The 27,359-nt window shown below is 37.3% G+C and overlaps 2 protein-coding genes across 6 annotated transcripts in view; one reads left to right on the forward strand and one right to left on the reverse strand.

Moving 5' to 3' along the window:
* Window positions 1-1,422: 1,422 nt before the first annotated feature.
* Window positions 1,423-23,246, reverse strand: NUP37 (nucleoporin 37). 3 transcript variants are annotated; one of them, XM_042050847.1, is made up of 10 exons: window positions 23,189-23,246; window positions 21,452-21,671; window positions 19,710-19,834; window positions 18,648-18,720; window positions 15,151-15,245; window positions 6,502-6,592; window positions 4,071-4,252; window positions 3,088-3,138; window positions 2,573-2,666; window positions 1,423-1,775 (listed from the first exon to the last, which is right to left on the reverse strand). In XM_042050847.1, the coding sequence occupies exons 2-10, from the start codon at window positions 21,605-21,607 to the stop codon at window positions 1,662-1,664; spliced, it is 981 nt and encodes a 326-aa protein (XP_041906781.1). In that variant the 5' UTR covers window positions 21,608-21,671; window positions 23,189-23,246; the 3' UTR covers window positions 1,423-1,661. The 3 variants fall into 3 exon arrangements, with proteins under 3 accessions (XP_041906781.1, XP_041906780.1, XP_041906782.1); XM_042050846.1 differs by lacking the exon at window positions 23,189-23,246 and adding an exon at window positions 22,284-22,306; XM_042050848.1 differs by lacking the exon at window positions 23,189-23,246 and adding an exon at window positions 21,781-21,799.
* Window positions 23,247-23,336: 90 nt separating this feature from the next.
* Window positions 23,337-27,359, forward strand: part of LOC121675397 (PARP1 binding protein) — a 41,760-nt gene continuing 37,737 nt past the window's right edge. For 2 of the 3 annotated variants that reach the window (XM_042050843.1, XM_042050845.1), the window contains exons 1-2: window positions 23,337-23,535; window positions 24,161-24,676. In XM_042050843.1, coding sequence (XP_041906777.1) covers window positions 24,527-24,676 — 150 coding nt within the window. In that variant the 5' untranslated portion in view covers window positions 23,337-23,535; window positions 24,161-24,526. The remainder of the gene's footprint in view (window positions 23,536-24,160; window positions 24,677-27,359) is intronic. The other variant, XM_042050844.1, reaches the window with a different exon arrangement.

A 27,359-nucleotide genomic window follows, 5' to 3' on the forward strand; every position in this document is an offset into this window, starting at 1 on the left:
TAATTATTTTGTTCTGCACAAAAGAGCACGGGGAACATGCTAAAAACATTAGCTGCTCTTATTTATTTATTTATTTTTTAAAATATCCATATTGCTTCTTTCCAGTATAAAATGAAGAGCCTTGAACTTGGCAAGATCATTCCTGGCTAAACAGTTTTAAGTATTCCTTAAAAACAGAGTATGAAAAGCAAACATCCTGGTTTCTGAATTAACTACAGAACAAAAGAATTTCTGTCCTTCTTGGGTCTCAAGCAATTCTAAACCAAAAAAGTCTCACTCAAGAGTGCACCTGCACATACCTGGTGCAAACTGCCCTTGTCTATATGGGTCCTGAGTATAGTGTATATATTCTGCATAGGCAGGAGCTGTGTAAAGTTTCTCTGAGGACAGAAAAACATCTGTTTCAGTTTCACTACACACCAAAAGGATAACAGTGCTTCAGGCCAATCCTTCCTTCCAGACCCACAAAGATTTTTAGCTACAAGTGAATTAAACCTTTAGGCTGCTATCTCTGGTCAAACAGAGATAATGGATACAAGATAAACAGAGCACTGTTACCTTGAAGCATCCTGCAGTCTGCTGATTTTACAGTTTAAACACACATGAGTTAAGACTGGAACTTTAAAGGAACTTTATATTCATTTTAGGTAAATTTTGGTGGCAGTTGGAATGCAAAAGTTCTCAGAGATAAAGCATTATGAGAAATACGAGTTTTTGTTTTAAAAGGTGACTCTAATCTCACTTATTGATGTCCTTCTTCTGAATTGGTTTTATGTGTCCTACATAAATAGGAACAAACAAAAGAATATTTTAAAATCTAACTACAGCTAGTAAGGACAGCTATGATGCTGTAATGAGCTGTTACACTGGCTGAAACATCTTGACATCCTTTCATTTGCAAAAGCATGCAAAAAACATACTCAAAACAGGAGTTATCTCTGTCTTTTTCTTCTTTTACTTCAGTTCTGGGTCTTGTAAGGGAAGGACAGGAAAAATATGTTTCTAGAAAGCAGAATGCTTTTGATTTTCCTGTAAAGACTGGAAGTAAAAGGCTTTAAGCAGAAAAAAACCTCACTACGCTGTTTGACAGGCTTGAAGTATATCCCTCTGTCATCTTTAGAGAAATAAAACTGCTTCAAATTCTCATTCTGATTTTACCATTAGCTTCTTCACTGGTAGTGGTAACTAGTTTATTCAAAAATGTCCAGGGACAAATTTTTATGACAGTACATTACTGCATATTTTTTTTCTTGTAAGATAGTCATGGTTAGGAAACTTAATATAGAGACGTGTTCTTTCTGCAGGTACTCTGCACAATTTCAGAGTACTTGAGCTGTGTTAACTGAGTGACATTGTCAGGCTGAGATGCTGGGACACAAAATCTCTTTTAAAATCCCTTAAAAATTCATTTCACACCAAATATCATATTTAAAAAGTAAATTTTATTTTAATAGAAATAACCAAGTATCAGATGTATGATAACCAATTTTACAAAAGCTCTTGTACTTGCAAGCTAAAAATCAAACACCAATGATTTATATCTTGCTTGCTTCTTTCTTCTGTTGTCCAAGAGAAAACCACTACAAAGAGTAGATTTCTTTATTTTACTAGAAAAAAAGGCATTACACTGTCAAGTTTCATACTGAAGGCAAATGCTTATTTTACATTTCAGTTACCCAAAAGAAAATTTTATGATCTCCTCCAACTGCACATAATGGAAGAGTTCTGTGCCATGTCAAACCAGATCCTACAGCTGCAGTTCCAGTAAGAATGGGCTTCAAAACACAAAGAGAGAGAGAGAGAGTGATCAATACAACTTCCCTTATAAACGATTTCTATACTGCAGATACCAACTTGCATAGACAAATAAACACCACAGATTCAATACTCCTAAACAAATACAGGTAAAATACCACGGAAATTCAACTGAAAAATCTGATTCTCTGCAACATAGTTCCGGTAGCTACTTACTACATTTAAGTAACACACAGCAAAATATTCCACAATAACAAATAGTTTCAACTATTTACATTAGTATAAACATTATTATTATAAAGGCATGATCTTAAACTTAGAAACCTTTTTAAATGAAATTACTTCTATTATTTCAATGTACTCACAATATGTTTGGATGTAATATTTTTACTGTAAGCATTACAAATACATACTGACTCCAGCAAAACCAAAATATTTCCTATGCTTTGCATTTTCATTAATGATTTAAAATACAATTAGTTAAAACCAGAAAAATATACAACTAGCTGTTTTTAGCCTCCTTGGAACTAGAAATACTGCCAGATTTATTAAATATCAGGTTAAAGGTATTTTTCTTCCCCTCAGAACTGATATGGCAAAGCAAACTAAAACATATAGATCAAACAGCTTTTAAAAGAGCAGGTTAAGTGTGCTGCAATTTTTTTTTTCCTTAGCATGAATGCCACAAAACAAAATAAAATAAAATAGGTACACCCAGCAGCAGTTCTGGATGGTTTGGGCTAGTTTTTTATTGTAGCTTTTAAGTAACATGAGCCTGATCTCCGGAAAACAGATGCAACTCCAGTTAAAAATTTACCTGGGGATGTCCTAAATGATGAACCAGCAATTGAGTAGTTGTCTTTCCTGGATATCCAGTGGTTGCAAACAGATTTTCATTCACTCGGGACCACCTATGAATAGAATGAATCCACCTATGAGTAAAATGAATGTACTTTCCAAATACCCCTGTCATACCAGCAGAAGTGCACACAGAGTGGAGTTCCCTCCCTTGTCACTAACTGTGTGAAGATGTCACATATTCTACTAACAGCAGAGAAATACATTTAGTGAATTAGCTTGTAAATGATTCCCCACCCACAGCCCCATATGCACATTGTTGTAAAACAAAAAAAAAACAAACAAACAAACAAACAAAAAAATCACACAAATGCTACACATAAATGTGGGTCATTCACAAATTTCACAGTTTATAGACCAAGTCCCCCTAAAAATAACTTAAGTGAGACACAACCAGGTTACTAAACTCACAACTGCCTCCACAGACATAGATTTAAATAGATAAAACCCACAAAATAGAGACAACACTTATACCTGAATAATCTGGCTCGATCAACATGGACAGGTCTCTTATCCTGTGGATAACTAAAACAGACATTCAGGGTAAAAAACTGTTCTGCAAGCAACTACAGCTCATACTCTAAGTACCAAAAGTACACTGAAGGGGACACATTGTCTACTCTCTGTGAAGCAGCTGAGGGAAAATCAGAGCATTCCTGCAGTTTTAATCTCAATTTGGAGTAGGAAAACTGAAGTAGTTGTCCAGTTTATTATGGATCAATAGTTATCTATTTATGACTTGGAATGAAATTTTAACAAACACATACAGTGAGAGGTAAATAGTAGTGAGATGCTATCTCAAATGGACAAAAAGACAATGTTATATTTAACAGAAAATATTGATAAAGATGAAACAAAGAATACCAGGGAATGGTTTGTATCAGTATTGTAATTCCTGATAATTGTTCATTTATTTACTGAACAGTTTATACAATATACAGTGCATTAGGCCTACACAGATGAGTAAGGGACTAGAGCACCTCTTACAAGGACAGGCTGGGGAAGTTCAGCCTTGAGAAGAGATGACTGAGAGGGGACCTCATCAATGTCTCTCAGTATCTGAAGGGGGGGGTGTCAAGGGGATGGAGCCAGGCTCTGCTCCATGCTGCCAAGCAATAGGATGAGAGGCAATGGGCACAAACTGATGCACAGGAAGTTCCACCTGAACACGAGGAAGAACTTCTTTACTGTGCAGTGAGCACACACTGGAACAGGTTGCCCAAAGAGAGTGTGGAGTCTCCCTCACTGGAGGTATTCCAGAACCGCCTGGATGCAATCCTGCGCCTTGTGCTCTTCTTGAGCAGGGAGGTTGGACCAGCTGACACAATGTGGTCCCTTCCAGCCTGACCCATCCTGTGATTCTGTGACTGCCATGCTGTATTAGCCAAGTACCTGCATCTCCTCATGTACTGATTAGGAAGAGAATAAAGAAACCTATGTCATGGGTATAAAATGACCTGGAGCGAGTGATATCCCAGATCAGCCAATCACTTCCAGCAACTGCTCCAATTTTAAGAGTATTTTTTAAACACCAGTCTGCTGACATCAGTGGTGTTTGTTCACACTCCAGGGAGAGAATGGCCTGCTGTGTAATCAGGTCATAGAATCGTATTGTTCCATTCTTCTCCGCCACCATCAGCTGTTGAAAGAAATTTATAAAATGTGGTAAACTTAGCATGTAATGGAACTTAAATCTTTTCTACTCTATAGAAAACCTAGAATTCATTCATTCAAATATTAATAATACACATGAATACAGTTTTTCACTTCATACCAGAAAACATTCTCCGGGATGCTCTTTCACCAATAAATAAAAACCAGTTTAATCTATACTACTGTTACACCGTTATACCCAACGATTACATTATTTTATCTCTATATATCTATAGATATCTATGTGTATAATTTCAGTGGTTAGAAACAGCAGTTCATAACCACCAAGACACTGTGCTGTTATAAAGCAAAAAAGTTACTGTTTTAACATTTAACAGTTTCTGTTTTGAGCACAAAGAACTGACTGACAAAGTGCTGTAAAAAAGAAAGGGTTGTCAAGCACTGGAATGGGCTGCCCAGGGAAGTGGTGGAGTCACCATCCCTGGAGGTGTTAAAAAAATGACTGGCACTTAGTGCTATGGTTTAGTTGATACGATGGTGTTTGATCAAAGGTTGGACTCAAGGATCCTAGAAGTCTTTTCCAACCTAAGTGGTTCTATCATTCTAAGCAAAGTATTAATTAGTGTGGCTGTGGAATCTGGATTCATTCTTACTGATTTTATATAACATCTCTTACTTCCTCCTGTAACATGGATTTTATTTAAAAAAACAACATTGTTCATTAAATATATTTAGTTTATTCCCATAAATTTTATCTAAATTTATGATTTAGATTTTATCTAAACCTTTTTCCCTTACAGTAACACTCAAGCAGTTGTTTTTTAAATATCATAGAAAGAGTTTCCTGATTAAATTATAAAATCATAGAAGGATTGGGTTGGAAGGGAACTTAAAAATCATCTAGTTCCAATCCCCTGCCATGGGCAGTGACACCTTCCACTAGGCCAGATTACTCAGGGCTCCATCCAACCTGGTCTTGAATCCTTCAAGGAGTGATCATTCACAACTTCTTTGGGCAGCCTGTTCCAATGATCAGATGATGAAATGAGATTTTTCTTCATGAGAAGAAATGGTTTTCATATAGTCATGAACAATAGTTAAGAAAGACAGAGAAGCATAAAAAAACCAGTCCTCCAATCACCCAAGTTTGTTTGGGAAAACAGAACTGTCACCAAAACATACTTTTCTGAAAACTAAAGGTCATGGTGCAGTAAGCATTTTGACCTGCAATAAGCTTTTCAGGAAGAACTAAATCTATCAAGTTTTATGAGCTTTTGGAATGGGCTTTTCTTTAAAAAAAAAAAAAAATCCTGTGCCTGTCTTTGATAATGGTCTAAGAAAAGACATGCTAATAATATGTAAGACTGGTGGATTATTGCAATATTTTTTGGGAAAATCCATTAATTTTTTTGTGCTAACAAAGTTGCCCAGTAGCAAACAGCAGCTAACCCATTCAATTCTGATGCCACCTGAATCAACAGTTTTCCTAGTGAACAGCTTCCTTTCTTTGTAAGCATGGATATTGATATTGGTGGAAAGTGTGATGAGATTAGAGAGCCTCCTTCCCTACTGCTATGTAAATATTTTGATATCTTATTTGACTGCTTTTCTCTGGTATAAGTATGTGTTTTTGTGGTAACCCGAACAACCATTTGTAGCTGCTTAAGGCAGTTATTGATAGGCACAACAGGAATAATAAATCCAAGACTGCAGGGACTAGACCATTAATAAAGCTAGATATTTGGGTACATACCAGCTGATTAATCCTCCCCAGTACAATAAAGAGATAAGTATAAAATCACAGTCTATTGATTTGATTTTTCAGAACATATTTCATACGCTTCAAGCAAGAACAACAACAACAAAAATCCCTTGTTAACTTCAAACAGATACTTTTCAAGGCTTGGCATGTTCTATAAAGAGTCTGCGTTATTGGTGAACCATGTTACCGTGACTGAGAAAAACTTGAGCTCTTCTCTGGTAACTGTAAGTTAATTATGCAATCAGCAGAACAGTTATCAACAACTGATGTACATAATCAAGAAGGAATATTTCTGATGGGAGGAGTAAGGGACTGACAGTAAAATGACAAGAATGATAATGAGAATTAATTTACAGTCACTCCATATTAGCAGATCCAACCAATATTCAATTACAGTGTAAATCAGCTCCTCAAACTTCAATGTTACTACAGCATCAAAAATTCATACTTTAGGTGTGTCCCCCCTCCTGTTATTTTAAAGGTGGTTTGGGCAAAAAGCTGAAAACCACAACCTTAAAAGCCTCCTCAGGATGCCAGCAAACACTCATTCCAGGAGAACGTAAAACAAAATGGGCCTTCTCATTTCCATCCAAATCCCAGACCCTAGAGAGAAAAGAAAGAAAGAAAAAAAAAGTAAAGTACTAAACTATTGCCATTTGATTGCAAATACATTAACTTCAAGTGCCACAATATGTTCACAAAGGAAGTGACCAAATGAAATAGTGTTCATGCTGTATCATTTGAAGGTCAGTGAAAGTGGCCAGTGCTACAGATAATGTATTTTAACACTGATGAGCTAAGCAGAGCCTCTGTTTAACTAATTTGATTCTGTTTAACTAATTGTTCAAATAATTTGACATTTTAGTTATCTAGACATGAAATCTCAATGAGATCTTCCCACTTTTTCATGAGTCAACATTACAGCCTTTGTACTGTACCATAAATAACAGTGAGGCAGTACAAATCAGGAAGGTCAGTGTTGGTCCAGTTGATACAAGGAACCTAAAGAGAGGTACCAAACAACTTGAATCATCTATATTGCCATGTAAAGGGTAAGACCCTTTATTAAAGTATTTTGGCTGCCTAATATACTAGTTTCCAGTTTTTCCTAGTAAGACAAGATTGAGTAATGGAAATATAAGAAACCAGAAATGAAGCTAAGGCAAACAGAAGGATCCATGGCAGAGGTAACACTAGCCAACAAAGGGTCTTGGAGAGCATTAGATAAATCACATGTGCCAGTTGAACCTTTTCCTTTAGAAACACCTACAGTACATATCTGGCAGCTATAAAAAATTTTAAAAGTCAACACTATTTGGTCAATATGGATTGACAGGAAAGTGTATGCTGAAACACCAAAACTAGGTTAGGCAATGGGTGAGTTTTCTTTGGATGTGTTCAATATGAGTGTTAATGAGCCATGGAGCTACTTTGTTTCTAAAATGCAACAAACCCCAAACTGAGCCTATTTTACCTCACAGCCACTGCTCAACTCCCTCTTTGCCTACAAAATCAGTATCTCAGTTGTAGGACAAAGACATCACAGTTGTGAACATCAGTCTGAACCACATACTATTTATATGCATTTGGATACTGAAACGTACACATATATCCTTCCTTGCTGACATGCAAAACTTGAGAAACAGCCAATTTTAAAAGCAGTGTTCTGCCCAGTCTTTTGAGCTAGATGAGTGGCTACGTACTATTATTGTTTATTCTAGAGGATTTTTGCTGACTTCCTCCAGACTTTTTCAGTTTATATCTCACCAGGGTGCTTAGAGCCTTATATTTAAGAGATTTAAAAAAACTCTTAACTAATACATCATAAGTCTAGACAAAATATATGGGAATAAAGTAAATATGTTTAATGAACAATGTTGTTTTCTTATGCCAAACCACAATAGATCAAATATTTGTTCTCCCCGTAGAAAACACAGGGTCTCTAATCTTGAAGAATCAGTGTCCTTACTAAAAAAAGTCAAAACAAAAACCTGACAAGTGTTTAAAAAATGAAATATCTACTTGATTAGGTAATTTAGAAACATACAATACTTTCTTCTACTGCCAAAAATTTTGCCTTGTAGATTTGTCCAAGTCAAATCAACACTTCCCATGTGTATTTACTGTGCAGGGAGAAAATTACGATACAACAGAAGACAGTGAATCATTTTGGCAAAAGGAATATGCCATTATGTTTCCTTCCCTGAAATGAGTGATGTTATTAGGTGTTGAGACAGAAATTTATGCTTTTTACCTCCCTAACTTTGTTATTTATAAAGTTACCAAATTTGTATTTTTTACTTTGTAAGAATGGCAGGACTGTTAGCAACTAACAGTATGGGGAGGGAAAGGGATAAAACCCTCTCTTACATTTTCTTTATTGATACCAAATATGGTATAACTTAGTTTTGGGGGAAAAAACCCCAAACCCCCCAAAACCAAACCAAGCAATACATATCAACATAGATCCTTGTCTGAACACATCATGTCTATACAATTACATATGTGTTCAATTAACTCTTTTCAGTATTTCTTTGTGAAAAACACAAGTAAAAAATGTGCAAACCCCAAAAATTTAGCCAAACTGATTTTCAATTACTAAATTACTCGTAATCATAACTAAATCAGTTACAGATGCTGCCTCCCCATTTTGTCCACATTCCTATCACATAAATCAATCCAAAAAGACTGAGGATTTTGTCTCCCATTCAAAGCTCTTGAAGCTTTACTAAAACTCCCGTGATTTTATACCAAAGTAAAATACTGTCTGTTTTTCTCCAAACATTCTTATCTTTTGTAACCCTGCACTGTGTCACTCTCTTACTTCTCCTTCTCTTCCCACAAACCATCGTGGCATAGACTTGTCACTGAGCTTGTGGTATTCTTTTCTGACATTTAAAAAAAAAACTCCACAAAAAATTATTGGAGAAAAGTTTGAATAAACACAGTTGAAATAAGCACCCAAGTTTGATCAATGTATAGTGTCAAAAATAACATGAAATCTGCTCAGTAAAATAATTATTTTTTAAGTAACTAAGGACTGAGAAATTATTTACTGCAGTACTCAGAAAACTTAAACCAACTCAAATACAGATAGTTGCAAATACTGTTAAAGAAAATTCTTGAGATACTAGTACATTTCTCTTGTCACTCAAATCCTGTAACTAACAAACAAATGAAAACTGCAGTTATGTCATAGCTTGAACGCATTCAAATTCCATTGTAGCAGCTATATTATATCTCATATGCGTGAATATGGATGCATATGTGCAGTAATTTCTTCATACAGTGGACTTTTACTACAGCTGGCAAAGTACCTCCTTAGAACTCTTAAAACTTGTCTTGTTGCAATGGAGATGATCCTTATTTTATGTTCTAAGTTTCTGAATTATGAATAATTCTAACTAGCAGAACCAAATGCTAACTGGATAAAAATCATCATTTGCAATAGTAAAAGAACTAAACCAGATTGCAATCTTCAGGCATTTCTCAAATCCCCAGAAGATGGAAGTAAAAATGGGAATTCTTCCAACAAAAGATTTCAAACAATTTTAGTGAGTCGGTAGGGGCTAGAATAAACCTTGAGATCTGATTCCCAACCACAAAGCATGATCAACTATATTTGATCCATTATTCAAAGATTACTCATGTCCAACATGGTTTTGTTGGGTTTTTTTTAATATCTAACTTTAATACATTTCTTTATATCTCCATCAGACATATTCCATGTGTGAGGAAAATCCTATCACTCTTGGAATGCCTAGAGGACTATGGAGACGGGAAAGATTCCTGTTACTGTGATCACACAAAGGTAGAGTGAAGCTGTTCCTCACTGAGCACAAGGAATGACGAGATCTCAGAAAAGGAACGTGAACGTGCAGAGATTAGTAAATACTGCGGAACACACAACCAACACGGGCTTTCTCTAAGGTCTTCTGCCAACTCCACATGGATGTGGCTATCAGAGATCTGGAGGGTACTAGGCAGGACATGAAAGCCAAAAGTGAACTATAGAAATTCCTCTGTCTGGTCAGAAGTAGAGAAAGGTGTAATATTCACAATAATTTCTAGTAGTTAATTTTATTTTACTGACAAAGAATTTAAGTTTTTATGAAGTCTTTTCACAGAGGAAATGTACAAATATTCCTTCAGAAAGCTCACCCATGTTCACCATTTTCTTCTGGTGATCAAAGGAAATGTCACTGTTCCTAAACAATTAGCAATTAGAGTATTTCAGACTTGGCATTAAAAAACATGTAATCTCTAGCTTCTTGTAATATCTACTTGGATATGCAAGCATTGATCTATTTCTCACTGCTAACTGTGTGCTGCAATTATACCCTGCAGTGTCGGTAGAGGCAGGAGAGGCAGCGCAGTATCTCCACGGACTGTTCTTCACTAATACACATTTCAGGCCATGCACACTCAGGACTAAGTCCAAGAAATACACACTTCTACTACCACTACTGAAATACCTTTAAAGTTATCTAATGCAAAACCAGAGACCATGCATCATTTTTGAAAAAATGTGAAGCTTCAATTCTGTCCTTTCAACCACAGAAAAAATGGCTGTTAAGAGCTATCAGCTTATTGTTCCCAATGTAGATGTAAAACTAAATGCTTCTGTGGTATGACTGTTACTGGGAAACTCAACTATCAATGGCTTTCTAAAATATAAAGTAACTTCTAAACAAATCTAATGCAATGATTTCTATTTAAAACCAATTTATAGGCTAGACTACATTCTAGGGCTGTGTGACTCTTAACATAAGCCATAATGTGTCACAAAGGAAATTACTACATCATCCTCATATTTTGAAGACTTCCTAACTAAAAGTTTATTAAGACCAGACTGAAATAATGTTCCAAACATTTGATCCAGAAAGTTTGGTTGTTTTTTTTTTTTAAGCTGACCGGGAGACCAGTTAATTCTTGCACTGTGCAACACCAGTTGGTTAATACTTGCACCATGGCTGTACAATGTAACAGAATCATGTAGGACTACATTTGGGGGACATACAGGGATGCATACAAAAAGTGTGCAAATTCAATGACTGGACTCTGAAAAAAGTTCAAGGCTTCTTTATTTTCATAAATTATAATGCACAATTAGCTTGATAAAATGTAACCAGCACACCTTAGAAGGAAAAAGTATTTTGGTATGACATTTCTTATATGAAGGAACACTGGAAAATCCAATCATACAAACAGATGAAGAAAGAACATGGAATCAGAGAACTTTTATAAAAATTTTGACAGAAATCCATACCTGACTGCACTAGGAATGGGAGGATGCAAATGGAATATGGTTTTGGAGGCAGAAATAAGTGATAATGACAACTTTTTAGTATAGCCAAAACCTGAAATATTTATTGAATAAACAAGGTAAGATTCAAGCACAAACAAGAGTTACCAGTAGCTTTCCTTCATACTGTCTAGAGAAAAATCTACACAAAATAACTAGGGCATGAGAGTACCATGTAAAAAACCACATTACAGATAAACCCCCCCTAAAACCAGACGAAACACTACAATACATTCTAAGACTCTAGTTAATTTAGCTTTCAGTGACATCAAACCTTTCCCCCTAATCCCTGTTTAGAGAGCAAAATCAACCTTCTCATGGACTGGCATTTATCCTACGTGTAATAGACAAGGCTGAACTTCACAGTGACTGATAAATTCACAAAGTTCTCTATGAAGTGACGTGAGCCATGGCCTAAGGCAATGAACAGAACTCAGAAAGGAATCAAAGGGCAAGTACATTCACAGATAATGTGGAAGATAATTCAACTGTACATTCTTTTGCACTCAAAAAGAAAGGAAGAGGATGTAGTTTAAGAAATAGTTAAAAGAGAGACTGAGGCTGGTATTAAGGGCCTGACACTGTCAGTAACCTTTCAGTTCCACGTAAGGAGGGAGTATGAGGTAATAATCAGTAAGACTGAATTAACCTTTTAACAATCAAGAGGTTCATTTTAGCACGGATATGAGATTAGTGGGTTTTGACAGGATGGTATTTTGCATTAAGTAATTCCAGAAATGTCAGATAGTGTCTATAACCACCAACAGCGGAGGGTATCAGTTGAACTCATGGTGTTTTCCAAACATTTCCCACAATTTTTTGGCTTCATTAAGTATCAGAACAAAATGATTCATACATGTGAATCTGTGCAGACTCCTAGACTGCGTTTCCAAATCATAATGAAAAAGCCAGCAGTAATTTTTTTTTGAAGAGTGGTGCACAAACAGTTGCACACACACGGATCTCATTAACAAAGTGGGATGCACACATTCCTACACTTAATGCAAACGTTCAAAGAAGTGTATAATGCCTTGCTGTTTCAAAGAATTAAATGAAATATTCCTTAAAGCCATCATATCTTTTCTTATTCATTAAGCATGTTTTTATGATATAATGACATTATTAACATCAGCTATTTTAGCTATTTCCTCTGCCATTTTTACGACCCAGCTCAGAAGGCAAGGGTAAGTCATGTTCTTGTCACTAGACCCCTTGCAGTAGCTTAGAGTGAAATGATAATTAATGATTGGTGTTCATAAATACACATATATGGGTTTATTTTAGAACAATTTGGTTGCAATGAAAAGCAGATACGTAGTTGTTTTGGTTATTATTATCTATAGTAACATAGCAATATAAAAGGATAAAAATAACAAGAAAATGTGTAAGGAAAAGAAAGAAAAAGAATGGGTAGTAGTAGAAAGATACCATCACCCATGGATCCAGTGATGAAACTTGATTGTTGCAACTTTGACGCCATTGGTCAAAGTGATGGCAGCAGTCTCCAGCCATCAGGGATGGGAGAGACCCCCAAAGTTTATGGGTTAATACATGTTCAGTTTTATGTGGGAATGCCCAGGCACCTGCCCTGGGGGGAAGTTTTACCCTGCCTTTTCCAACACTGTGGATCTTTTGCAACACTGTGGATCACATGCAGTCCTGAGGTGGAAGGCCCCAGAAATGAGTCTGGGGGTGCTTTGCATGTCTGTGATGGTTTATGACCCCTTCCATGCCATGACAGCCACCTCTTGCGGCAGTGTAGTTGAGCCAGTTATGGCCCAGCAGCGGGGGTGAAAACCTTCAGGCCTGTGTGTGAATGTCCTGTGTGGATGGGACCTTCCCCGGGCTGGGGGAGTTTTACACCTGAGCCAGTCGTGTCAGGGAGGACACTGGCATGATGAAAACACCATCCTTCACAACCACCTACCACACATGACCACTGCAATTATTTTTATGCAAGAGCATTTTTAGTTCAGTTCTACTTCACAGCTGTAAAAAAGGTTTGTGCTGTGAGATTAAGGCCAATAAAGACTATGTGCAAGAAACAGCAAGAATTTCAGAGTGACACAGCAGCAATTTAAAGGTAAGAACATTGAATATAACCAGTATCCCACTTACACTGTCTGTCCTCCAACCAAAATGACTGAACCCCACTCCAAGATGTCACAGCTGCAGCAGCTTGTGGCAAAACTATTTAGTGGATGAAAACGGGAAATTTCACTTCCTTAGAGGTCTCTGATAAACTTAAACCTAAACTTTCTATTGAGTAAAACCAGGGAAGACCTAAACATGCTTGTATATAGTCAGTACATACTCAAATGTTATTTTAAAACTTTAAGACTTAAAAGTGGAACTCAACACTTGGACTAATTGTTCTAGAACTTTGTTCCACAGGCATTAGCAGATTTTGTATCCTGAGAACAATTTTAGGCTAAAAAATTCAGTACAGACATAAGAATTATTCCTCTTCTTACATTACTACTGAAGCAAATTACAGAGTAAGTAAAGAATGATTTTGGTAAGTCCCAAGGAATGCAATTTCCATTAGTTTTAAAAGTGTAACCTTTAAATTCAATAGAAAAAGTCTTCATGCCCCACATGCGTGAATGGAAAAAATAAGAACTCAAGTAGCCAAAAAAAATCCTACTTATTTCCCATGGCTTTTAACCAAAGACTTCATGGTTTATGGCATAAAATGTCTTTCATAGTTACTAAGCTGAAATCGTGTTAGTATATATTAATTACATAAATTATATTTCCTTTTAAATTAGTATCAATTAGACAACTGGTTTTAAAACAGTTTTCTTTCATCCCAGGAAAGCTGAGCATTTCATAAAATAAACAGAAGAAGGCCACACGGTCAAACAGTTTTTTGCTGAATAAGCCGAATATGAGTTTAAATTTAATAAAGAAATCAAGGATAGGAAATAAATCAGAACAAGACACAGGTAAGTCATACATTTCTACTATTCATTCCTAATGATTTTGCTGGAAATATGGACTAGACATCTATGGAAAAACTGCCTACTCATCAGAGTAAAGAAAGTCAAAGATGACACTTTCTCAACTCTCTTGCTGCTCTACTGTGATGACCTGCAAAGCCTGCACAGCTGCTCTCTTGATCTCTCCAACTGCACTGGAGGGCTAAGAAGAGCAGCACAATAGATTCATGCACACTACTAGAAGTGGAAGAGGGGTGACCTTTTGACAAGGACAAACTCTTGCATCAAAAACCTTTACCCAGCAAGCTGCACAGCATTATCTACTTCCAGTTATAAATATCCAAACACCTGGGTATGAAGTAGCTGTAATCATGGCATTTTGAGCTGCCAGTACCACTGTATTAGTATGGTGCTGTCTTCAGGCTATGTCATCCCATCTCCTGGTAAGGCTAATAACTTTGGGTAAGTGGACAACTTCACATACATACATTGGTTTTAAACTTGACCTACCTGATGACAGTATACAGAGAGAGAGTCTGTATAATTCAGTGCCGAGCTATGCATGTCTGTTCTCTCCTATTCTCACTTTATTCCTATCCCAGAAGGAGGAAAAATAGTGTATGCAAATCCAAGACAACAGTTTTCTTAATTTTGAATCTAGGTGTTTCAAAATACTGCTTTGAAAAAAGACCACTCACAAGTCACAACAAAAAGCCAGTCCACAACCTAAGTTAACAAGAATAGTCCATTTCTTGTCTTGTTAGTGGACTAGTCCTGTTAGAGGGCCATGAAGGCACACTAAAAATAAATAAATAATAAATAAGCTTATTTATTTAAGTGGACATAGAAAAAATTCACACATAGAAAAAATCCAGTATTAGTTTTTTAATAGTGTTTTGAACAAAAATGCATACCTGCAGGTGTGATCATCACTTACACTTGCAATTTCTTGACCTTCGTTGGGAGCAAACACCAAATCGTTAATGTAATCTGAGTGGCCATCAAATGTCTGCCAACCAGAAAAGAGAAATACTTTTACCTTAGAGCTGACTGTTCCACCAATGTACTTAACAGACCTGCTAATGGAAAGATGTGTGTTAAGATAAAATTATCATTTTTAGAAGGTAAAGAAAGTGTTTATCGGTAACTGGATTTCTTTAAAATATCTAATTCATGTGTATATTCATACTGTAGGTGGAAAGACCTCCCCACTATTCCTTGTAGTTAGCACAGAGGTCAGTTTGATGCTTTTGCTTGACAGAGATAAGTGAATCAGACCAGAGCTTTTTATCATTTTTATAACCTGTGAATTTTGAAGGTAGAAGATAGTAAATCTCAGACAGAAAGAGGAGAATGACCAGGAAATGAATGTATGCATGATCCACCTACATTAGAGAACTCTGATCTCTGAATCTCTCATTAAAAACATCTATGGTGTTTTTGACAGAAATCTCACAAAATTTTAAGTCAGGCAAATGTCCATGTGTAGCTGTATCTGTTACTGTTCCAATCTCTTCTATTCAGTCCCACTGATTAAGTCTCAAGGCATAGCTGCTTTTGTTTTGCTCAGCAAGGTATCATAAAAATGAGACAAAAATATCCTCTGGTTAACGGCATGAGACTGAGAGATTGCAGAGGAAAACAAGGTCGAATGAAAACAAGTTCCACAGTTTTCTGAAAGAAAAACACACCACCTTTAAGTGTAGCTATTCTGAGGAACAAACGCAGAACTGATAAAAAAAAATCTCAAGCACACACAAGAACTAAATCCCCCTCTCTAAAAGTTTTATGAATGCCTCATCAATTCAATACAGAAACATTTGCAGCAGCCAACTTATTTTTTTCCAATAAGTCATTATTTTATTAAAACCTAATGGATTATACTACAACTAATAGATCCTAAGATGATGCTAAACTATTTAGACAGAATGCCAAGTCTTTTGACAATTTTCAGCATTCTGAATTCAAATATCCTGCCTCATTTTATTTCTACGGTTCTGATGAAATATGCTTTTCATTAAGGAAAATTTGAAGCAGGACAAGGAAGCCATAATTCATTTCCAAATGAAAACCTCAAAAGAAGAAAAAGGTTTCATGAAGATCCATCAGTCATATTTTACCTTTTGTTTTTTTGTTCTGGGCTTGATCCAACCCATAAATTTTGGATTAGTTGTGTCGACAAAGTAATGGAAAACTCAAGTGTGCTTCAAGTTCCTTGCTGATAATTACATCAAGACAGTTTTTCCACTGGGAAAACAGAGTAAGATTACTCCATCTGTCCCTCCAGAAGCAACACGTACTAATTGTTTACTATAAAAGACAAAATGTTCGAAGATTACGTTCTGAACATAGTCACATACTTCCTTCAGCTTTGTTTCCATGTTCTGTACCTCTCCTGAAGATCCCACGTGTCAAGTGTGCACCGTATAATGGATCAAAATGTTCCACGTGGTCATCCTGAGTTCAACCTCAGGTTTATGAAATGGGTTTTGTGAGGTACCAGTTAACTGTTAATAAGAAGCCACAATAAAGCCATCAAACTTTATTGAAAGCCAGATCAGCATAGCTCACACAGAATTTGTGAACATCTGGGATTTTGCCTGTGCTTTAAATCAGTTAGGTGTTACTTTTCTTGACAAGAAATCTAGAGTACAATGATCATCCAGGTATAAGAAATTAAGATGATTGCCCGGAGAAAGGATTTTCCACATTTTCTATCAAAAAAACTCAGAAGACAGTCTCAAAGACAACTTTTACTGACATAAACACCCTAGTCCACATTCTTTCTTTTCATTAATGGGTTCCTCACTAATAAGTAAAAATATATCTTTTTAGCTCTTTTCTGATTATTTCTAACATTAGACCAAGCCTGTCCCAGTAACAATACATATTTTTACTTTTTCCTCAGCCAGAGTACATCCTTAATAAATTTCTTGGACAGCTTATTTCAGTGGTGGAGCTGGCATAAATAAAGCTAATAGCTTTACTGTTAAATTCAAGCCAACACTTCTCATTTGTATTGCATATGCACTGAGCAATCATAGAATCATTAAGGTTGGAAAAGACCTCTGAGATCATTGAGTCCAAACATTAACTTAACACTGCCAGGTCCATCCCTAAGCATTACGTCTATAAGGTTTTTGAACACAGTGATCACACTGCTTCCCTGGGCAGCCTGTTCCAATGCTAGACCACCCTTTAACAGAAGAATTTTTCCCTGATATCCAATCTGAACCTCCTCTGGCACAACTCGACGCCATTTCCTCTTGTCCTATCACTTCTTGGCTGGGAGACTGACCCCCACCTGGCTACAGCCTTCTTTAGGGCAGTTGTAGAGAGACATAAGGTCCCTCCTGAGCCTCCTTTTCTCCACACTGAACAACCCCAGCCCCCTCAGCTGCTCCTCACAGGACTTTTGCTCCAGACCCTTCACCAGCTCCACTGCCTTCTCTGGACATGCTGCAGCACCTCAATGTTATTCATTATTTCAACTTATTATCCATCCATTACCTGCAACGTTGAAGAAACTTTACATTCTGCTAAGTTAAAAGATTTAATTCACAGGTTAACATTAAAGCATGTTGCCTGAAATTCACAAAACTGGCAGATACTACATAAATAGATAACTTTAATAAGGAATGATAGACATCAACTCACAAGCAAAGAGCATTAAGAACTTTTAGAACTATTTTGTCAGAAATCCCACCAAGCTGGCTGTAACTATGTCAGTTATCCCACTGCTCAGTGGCAAATTCATGTAAGATGACCAACACTGAAAGAAGGAAATTAAAAGTATGTGCATGTATGAAGCAAGATAAAGAGCATTTTCTTTCAAGACATTTAGTAACATTCATCTTTGCTTCTTATGCCATGCCTTTACTCATTCTATTATCAGTATGGCCACATAAATGACATCTACAATTCAGTTAATTTCTGTATGACTAATCTCATTGTCTTACTAATACAAATTAACACACCAAAAATAAAAGTCTGGGTTTTTTCTCCTTTATACCCAATAAGCCCCTCTCATGAAAACAGGCATTATCATATTCTAAAGCAATAAAAACCAAGGAAGACTCTCCCCCAGTTTTTTTTATTTATTAGCTTTGCTTATCATTAGCTAAGACCTCACCAAAACCACTTCGAACTGGATATCAAAACCATCTAATTAATAGTAGCACTTTCAGTGGGACATTGTTTTGCAGGAAGAATTTTGAAGGAAATCAGAAGATCATGTAGGTGATAATTACAGTTATTCCCTCTTGAAACATAGAAAGGTATTTGCAATACAGTGATTATCCCTAGAGATGATGGATCTAGGATCTGTCACAAATGGACCACAAGGATAGTTAAAGATTAGACTTCACTAAAAACTAAGTAATCTTTTAAAAATCACATTATCTGCCCTTACCTTAAATTCATTCTTGTCCTGCAGGTCAGAAGTAAACAGCCTTAACTTCCTATCAGAGGCTGCAGTACAAAACCTACACTCAACAGACAAAATAAGGCTCGTCAGTCAATCAACAATAGTTGACTTTTTATCAGTTTTCCTTCATTTTAAAAATGCAAAGTGAGATGCAAAGAAAAAATCAGATTTTGAAAAAAACCAAAAAGCATCGATCTTAACTTTTCTGCTTTGGCAACAAGCAGAGTTATAACTGGAGCTTATCTGTAAAATAGTGTGCATCAAGTGCCAAGAATACTTATTAACAGAAAGAAATGCAAGACATTTTACAAAGCTAAATCTGGATCAATTACCAATTACCTGAACTATCTCTCATAAATGCCGCTGAAACTTTCCTTGGAAGAAGTTAAGTGGTAGAGCATAAAAAACAACCCTCATTATCAGTGGTTTAAAATACTGAAATATAAAATTCATAAACCAATTTCTATTCAACATATTTTAACCCAAAAGACTGTACAAAATGGAGCAGTAAGCAAGTATGGTAATTTTGAAGAATCACACAAACTACCGAGTACATTTTAATTCTTAAGTTCACATTTAATACCTATCTTTCTAGATTTTCTAGATTTATACCTCAATGGCTCTCACAAATAGTATCTGACCTACTCTGAAACACAGCACATATTATACAAACCAGTACAAATAGCTTTATAAAGGAGGCCATTCAAATCATCTCAGATTTACCAATGCTCTTAAAAGAAATCCTTCTTCACAGATGTACAAGGAAAGAACTATGTCTGTCTGAGGTCCATAAAAATAATGAAAAAAATATTATTTACTGCTTGATCACTGGGAAGAAGGTCAAGAAGCACAAGAAGTAGGACAAAAAACAAGCAAATGAACAAAAAAAATACTGTAAGAATAAAAATGTACTACTGAAGAGTTCAGAGACTTCGTGATTTCTAAGGAGTTAGATTTCACTCGTAAGCTTTGAACTGTCCAATATTAAGGACTTAGGGAAAACAGGTAAGAGACAAGGATTCACTGTAGTTGTTTATTGTTAAGTACCTTATCTGGGGAGGTATAGCATCAAGTCTAGTTTCAGGACTCCACGCTATGGCATCAACTCTGATTCCATGGTGAAATGTTCTTAGTGTCTTATATTGCATGCCTTCCACTTCTGCATCTTCCTCCTATAGAAATATTGCAGTTAGCTGATTCAGAACAATGCCTTGATGATGTCTAACAAATCAGATTGCTATGAAATTAAAAGGCTTTCAAAATTATACATACTGGGATCTTTTTAGATCATAATACCTTAAAAATGAAAACCTGGAACATACAGAAGGTATTAACTTGAAATATTTAAGTACTTAAAAATACATTAAATGATTTCAGTCTCAAGCCAGAGGCCAGTGCAGAGCACAAAAATCAGAACTGAGCTACAAAGATGCTGAGCTCATTCTCTGTAGAAGTAGTATCTTCACAGATAAATCCACTCATAACACCTATCCACTTATACCTGCAGTGAGAAGAAACAATGGGAACAAAAGACAAGCATGTAATTTAAGCTGTCTTCTCTCTGAGTTGTTTTTACACCATGAAAAAATGCTGCTGCTTTCAGAGCATCACTCTTCAAACAGCAGGAGATACAAAGGTGCCCTCTATCATCTAACCCTAATTACAGGCTTGCTTATTCTTCCCACTGGTGAGAATACCACATGATAAGGAAAAATGAAACAAGAGTTGGGATTGCTGACTCCATCAATAAGTTGACCTCTAAAAAGCTTTTAAAAGTTTTCAGAACATCCAATGGAGCACCTCAAAGGATATTTCTACACAATTTTCTCTATGTCACAATTCTGCTTTAAGGTAAAAAACCTCTGTATGCCCTCGGCATAACGTAGAGGTCAAGCAGAACCCAGCTGAGGATGCATGACATTATCCAGTTTTTCAATGCTTCTCAACAGGAAGAAAGAATAACATTTTCCTCTCCTGCTTTGAAATACTCATTGACTCCACATGAGGAAGGGAAGGGAGGATATGAAGATTATAGAAAAAACACCTTGTACCAGTGGTTGTCAAAATTTTAATTACTTCCTTTTCAAGGCCTACACCAGAAACAAAATAAAGAGCAACACAAATATCAGTATGTTTTTGTGGTTAGCACTAGGTGCTCTTCAGAAAATTTCCAACAGTAAGACCATGGGGAATAACAATAATAATAATAATAAAAATATCAGCTATGCTATTTTTCATAATGGAAAAATTACAAAAATTATTGTATAATAAAGAGGCAAGATGAAGGAAAAAAGCTTAGAAATTCCAAGCAATCATCTCCAACTGATTGTCAAGCATCTAGGCAAAAAACCCCATCTAATGAAAAACATTTTATCCAGTATAAAAATATACAACACTCAGTATTTTATGTTTAAAAATTTTTCACAATATGGTAATTCTAAATAATTTCAAGGTAAGAAATTTTAGTGTTTTCAACAGTCTGTGAGGGAGGTCCAGTAAAGACAACTGGGATAAAAAAAAGTTAGGTAAGTATTTCTACAGTTCATCCCTAAAAAGAAATACCTATAAAATTAGCACAGACATATCAGTGTGTATTTTATATATATATATTTATATTTTCCTGAAGAGCAAGTATTCTAGTCTTGTTAGTGTAATAAACAAGTAAAATTCTCCTTTGCTTACCACAAAGAGAGGAGGAAACAGGAAAATGACCAGTCTTCCTGCAGTAGCTTCGATGGCAAAGTCAGTTTCAAGGGCATCTAACAAAAACAACAATAACACAGACTAACCTGAAATCTGCAGGTCCCAACAACCACGTAATTGTTGCCACCATAAGCAATGAGGGAACACGAATCTCCACTGTCAAATGGATTGAATTTTACCACGTGCACATAATCCTCGCAATCCACAGTGTAAGAAGTGTTTCTAGTAAAATCTTGCTTCATTTTCAGTGAACTAAGTCAACGTATCACAGAAGCGATGTCTTCTCCAGGATGAAAATCTACATTCCTACACAAAAATTTTAAAAAATATAGATTACTCATTTGCATAAATAAAAAATGTGGAGTATTTGTGGCAGAGCAAATGAAAATTTTAAGAACACAAAATCTGCACTTACGCTTATTATTTTCAGATGTAGCATGTTTGTTTCATCAATCAAAATATTTACTAACCTAACATACATTCAAAACTGTCTCTTCAGACTCCAGCAATAACTGCAGATTTTGTGCTACCCTTGGCAACCCAACACCAATACAAAAAACCAAGTAACTGCACGTGCCAGAGAAGTCACATACAGCATTTTAACACTTTCAACCAAATGACAAGAAACAATACATCGCTGCCTTCAAATTCTCCTGTCTACCTCTTTACAGACTGCGTGTATAACTAAAAACCAAGTTAACCAGGGTTGCAAAACTGTAAATGAAAACAGTGTCATGCATTCAACCAGTTTTCAAGAAAATCAGGTTCTCGCGCTAGAACACAAGAGGCCAAGATATACAATTGATTTCAGAATCACTCCTTTTAGTGCCAGTACAGATTTGACATTAGTTTACGTCTTTTTGGGAAATCAGACCTTTAACTATACACCACGTGGACAACCAGCTTGAGATCTCTGACCTTTTGACAGCTTTTGGTGTGTAAATGATCTGGAGGTCTCAGCATCCAAGACTGAATGTTTTGCTTGGGAGCCAGCCAAGTTTGACACAGGCATCACTCAAACACAGAGATGCTCTCCATAGTTGTGTGTTTATTTATTAAGTCATACAACAAACCATCATACTACCACAAGCACTTTAGCCATACAACTTGCATAACCTTGTTCCTAAAGCCAAATGCAAATTTTAACTCTACCCATAGTTTTCTTCCTCTAAGGCTTCCCATGAACACAAGCCATTACAGAATCTTAGAATGTTAAGGGGTTGGAACGGACTTTAAAGGTCATCTAGTCCCAGTTCCACTGCCATGGGCAGGGACATCTCCCACTAGACCAGGCTGTCAATGACCCATCCAACCTGGCCTTGAACACTGCCAGAGTTGGGGCATCCACAATCTCCCTGGGCAACCTGTTCCAGTGGCTAACCATCCTCACCGTACAGAATTTCTTCCTCACATCTAACTCAACTTTCCCGTTGTTCAGTTTGTACCCGCTGCTCCTTGTTCCATCACTACAGTTCCTGACAAAGAGTCCCTCTCCGGCTTCCCTGTAGTGCCACTTGAGATGCTGGAAGGTGCTGTGAGGTCTCCACGCAAACTTCACCACGCTGAACAACCTCAACTTTCTCAGCCTCAATTATCGGTCACCAGGCCAGCTTGACAATACCAAAAGCACTATTACCTTCATTTCTCTAGTAAACACGATTACGGCAACCGAGCCGCGTGGGCGCCTGTTACCTCCCCCCATCCACGCGCATCATTTTCCCTCCTACTTCCTCCTTTTCCCTTCAGGGTCCAGCTACTGCTCCCCAGCCAGGCTGCCGCAGTTCCCCCAGCATGGGGGTGGCCCTGCCCCGCCTCACACGCACCTCCGCGGCCCCGGCTCCCGCACCGGCCCCGGCGTTCCCCAGCAAGGCCCGCCCCTGGGCGGCGGGAGCAGCGCGGATGCTTCCGGGGCAGCGGCCCCGCGCCCATTGGGCAGCGCGGCGGATTTGAACGCGGCCGCCGCGCCCCGGCCCCGCCAGCCCGGACACGCCGCGGCACCGCCGGCTCGGCGGCAGCGCTCCGGGACTGCGCTGAGGGACGGCAGCGGGGCCACCGGGCTGCCGCAGCCGGGAGCGCTCGGCGGCAAGGGTAATGCCAATTCCGGCTTCTGGGAGTTAAGGGCTGCTTCGCAGGTTTTGGCTTGTTCGGGCTGTTTCGCTGGGAGTGACAGGTATTGTCTCTCGGAAACCTCTCAGAGTGGAGAGAAAGAAAAGCCTCCGGAGAGGTTTTACTCTGCCCCACGCTGTCCTGCAGCCCGCCTGTTTCATCCTCTGTAACTCCCATGTGATGTTCACATTACAAAGTGGGTTGTCTGCTTCAGATACTTTAGAGAGTAAGAAGTTGTTGTTACAGTCGTGCTTGTTTCCCAGTGTCTCCTGCTCTCCCTGCCCCTTGCCCACACTTCCTCACTTATTAGAGTCGTGCCAGTCACCAAAAAACAAGCGCGCTATGGGCTCTGCCTCAGCTGTGTGAGAAAAGGTCAAAGGTTGAGTTTTGTCTTCTGTAAGTAAATGGAATGGGTATCGCTCCTGTGCTGTCACTGCAGTGCTAGGGGACTTCGTTTCAGAAACGAACAAGTTTAAAGGCAAATTTGTACTACATTGTCATGTACCTTGTCTCGACAAATGCGAGAAGGTGAGAAAGACCAAAGCATGAAGTGCTCCCAATTATTGTCAGGAGAGATAATGGCTTATAGAATTAAAAAAAAATAAAGGAAAAAGGCTATAAAGGTAACAAAGGTGTTTAGAGTTGTCTGTGTTAGTAAGTCTTAGAAATATTAAGTCTCTTTTTTCCAGGTTTGAAACATCCTCATAGACACTCATCTGAATGTACAGCAAATGCAGAAAGTACTGAAGACACTCTGAGGCTGCTTTTGGAGACAAAAAGACTGTCATATTTGTGATAACATTCCTTTATGTTGGCACAATGTACAAGGAAAGTAAGGGCTTCAAGAAGGCGTTACATACATAAGCACTTTTAACCCCTTATCATCACAGTTACTCTGTCACAGTGAGGCAAGTCTGGTTTAGCTGGAAGAGTTTATTCCAGGAACTTTAAGAAGATACAACAGGGTTTGCACAGCTTGTTGGGAGGTGAAGACCTGCATATGCCTCTGGCATAGTTATAGTCATTTTTCTCTTGGTTATCTTCTACTCGTGGCAATGGCTACTTCCCAGCAAAAAATTTTACACTTGGTCAAGTGTTTCAGAAGACAATGGCCTTTATTTTCCAACTCTGAAAGGACTACAGTGTGTGGAGCAGACTGCATGTTGATGGCGTTACAACTGTCCATGGCTGAAGTCAACAAGCAGGTTAGCATTCTTTTCAGTGTGTTCTTGGTACATCTCAGACTTGGTTACCTTGCTACACTTAGTGCTTAGGCACCAACTTGAAATGGCTGTTTTGGTCACTTCCTTGCTGTGTGTTAAAATAAGGTGTGTCTGAGGGCCAGCTGCAGCAAGGCAAGAAAATTAATATGATTAAGTGCACTATTGAATCAGGGCTTCGAAAAAGGAACTGCAAGACAGGTGGGAGTATGGAAGTGCTTTACATGTATGTTTAAGCTCCAAATATTAAACACTAGTGTATTTCTGCTGATCACGTAACTTCTGTTTATTTCCATCCAGTGTTTCTTTTGTGTTGTAGATCAGGGTGGGAGAACTAGGACATTTGGGGTGCATCTTTTTTTCTGAGTGCTCCGAAAATGTTTTGGAATGACACGAGAAGAACATGAGTATAAAACTGAGTTGGTATAGTCTGCCTGAGTCATATTTGCCACAGTCCATTCTTGGCTGCTGCTTTTCCTGACACTTGCCAGGTGAAGATCTGTATATGTACATATAAGTTGTGAGTGTGTACCCAGTACCAGCAGGAATTATGACTTTCTCCGTGTGAGTACATGAAGTGTCTGTCAAATGGTGAAGGGGAGGTACAACTCTAAAGTGTCTCTGAAAGAAGCGCTATGGCTTGTCAGAGCTGGAGGATGTCTGAAACATACCAGAAACAGTTGCAATATACAATCAGGCCTTTGCCTGTGTCTCGTTGAACAAGAACTCTTGCAATATTTGTTTTAGTGACCTAAAGGTATCTTTTTGGGTCAATTAACTTAATTATTGATGAAAACAAATGACTGTTGTTGGAAGACTTAGTCAAATGTTGCATAGTGAATCAAACGTGTAGTACAAAGCTTTAGTTTAAGAAAACTAAAGCAAACATACCAAATCAACAAACATACCAGAAATGAAAGAACCACATCAAAGTGAAATCCCTAAGCCAGTAAAAAACCCAAACAAACAGAAAACCTTCAGTTTGTGCATCAGAAAAAATGTTGTAGTGTAAAATGTGCAGACTGGGGGTGTCTCTTGTCTAAACATTAAATATAAAACTGATTAAGTCATCCCCCACTGTCAGAAACATTACAGCAAGGATACTAGAATCCCAAGATACTCCATTTGTACTTCATAGAATGTAGTAAATTCCAGCCAGGGTCCTGGTGTCCTCACAATAGCTGTGTAGGTAAAATGAGAAAATTAGTGTGCATCAAAATTAACTCTTGGAGAACTGATAAAAGACAATGGTGCAAAACTACATATGGAGGTGGTCACTGTCTGTCATGTTTGTTGTGATTCTGAAGGGAAAACTACAGACAGTTTTCCAAAGCCAGCTCTGGGACCTATAATGTGTTGTCCTGTTGTATGCCAAAATTTGGACATGGAAAGGTTATGGTTCATTGCTCCCTGTTTTCCTTATAGTAAGTTTTTCCCTTCCATTAGAGGCAATTAATTTATTCTACTTTCTCCTTTTTTTTTTTTTCTCCTCCAGAAAATATTCCTCTCTCCTAGAAATTCTTTTCTTTCAGAGATGATCTAAGAAAAATTATAGAAGTTACTTTCAATTAATTTAGTTTCAAAATATTTAGCTTTTTTTTCAGATCTGAAGAAAGAATAAGTGTTCAAAAACCTGATTTGTTTTTTTCTGATTATACTAGTTGGTCTAATAAGACAAACCTTGGCTTGCATATGTGGATTAAAACTATTTTAGCATTTGCATGTGCTTCCTCTGAAGCACAATTTCTTTAGATTTTATCCATTTTGAAGTTCACAGTGTTAAAGCAAAATATGTCTGGTTTATTTTGTTCAGCACTGAAACTTCAAACTACGATGCAGAGTATTACAGCTGTAGGCATGTCCCTTGTTAGGTCTCTGATTTAAATACAATAATTCTATATTGTCAACATAACACTTGTAGAATAGAAATCTATTACAATGAAGTCAATTACTGCAATAAAAATAATTTTGTTAACAGGCTATTGAGTGGCTGTATTGAGAAAAACCCGACACATCGGACCTATCACAAACAACCAAAATACTTTTCTCTTTCTTTAGAAGCCTGGACAATTTTAATGGATTTGGTGTTTTAACTGTTACCTGTATCTGCAGTGGAAATGAAAAATAACAAAGCTTTTTGGAGAACTCCAGAAAAGTTTGAAAGCTTTATAATAAATTAATCTTAAATTTCACCAGAGTAAGGGTAGCAAACAATGTGATAAACATGGATCAAATATCAGGGATGAATGAAAAAAAATTCTATCCTTTCAATGCCTTTGAAAATACTTTGGTTTGTAGCACAGTTGTGGCCATGTGACTTAAAGACAAGTGGCATAAGGTCTGTGATGGAAGCAAATACCTTTTACTTAGATTGATTAGTATAGATCTAGAATCTAGGAACATTTTCAACAAGAAGAACCTTCCTCAAGGTTTGAAATAGGAGTGACAGTTTTCAAGATGTTCAGCTAAGAGTAATTGCATTGACGGTTTGCACCTGGGGATCAGAAGGGGTAGAAGATGAGTTATCAGGTCAAATAATTACCTGTCATTTTCAGGCTATGGTTGTTTTAGCTAGTGGGATGGGAAACTGAAGTGTATAAAACAATTATTTTTCCAGAATCTGCATGTTTAAGTTGTCAGACTTGTCTTAAATGTGTTTTAAATCTCT

This window comes from Corvus kubaryi, unplaced genomic scaffold (assembly GCF_017639235.1).
Source record: "Corvus kubaryi isolate FWS band 111438036 unplaced genomic scaffold, C.kubaryi_AGA036_p1.0 74, whole genome shotgun sequence".
NCBI classification, from domain to species: Eukaryota; Metazoa; Chordata; class Aves; order Passeriformes; family Corvidae; genus Corvus; species Corvus kubaryi.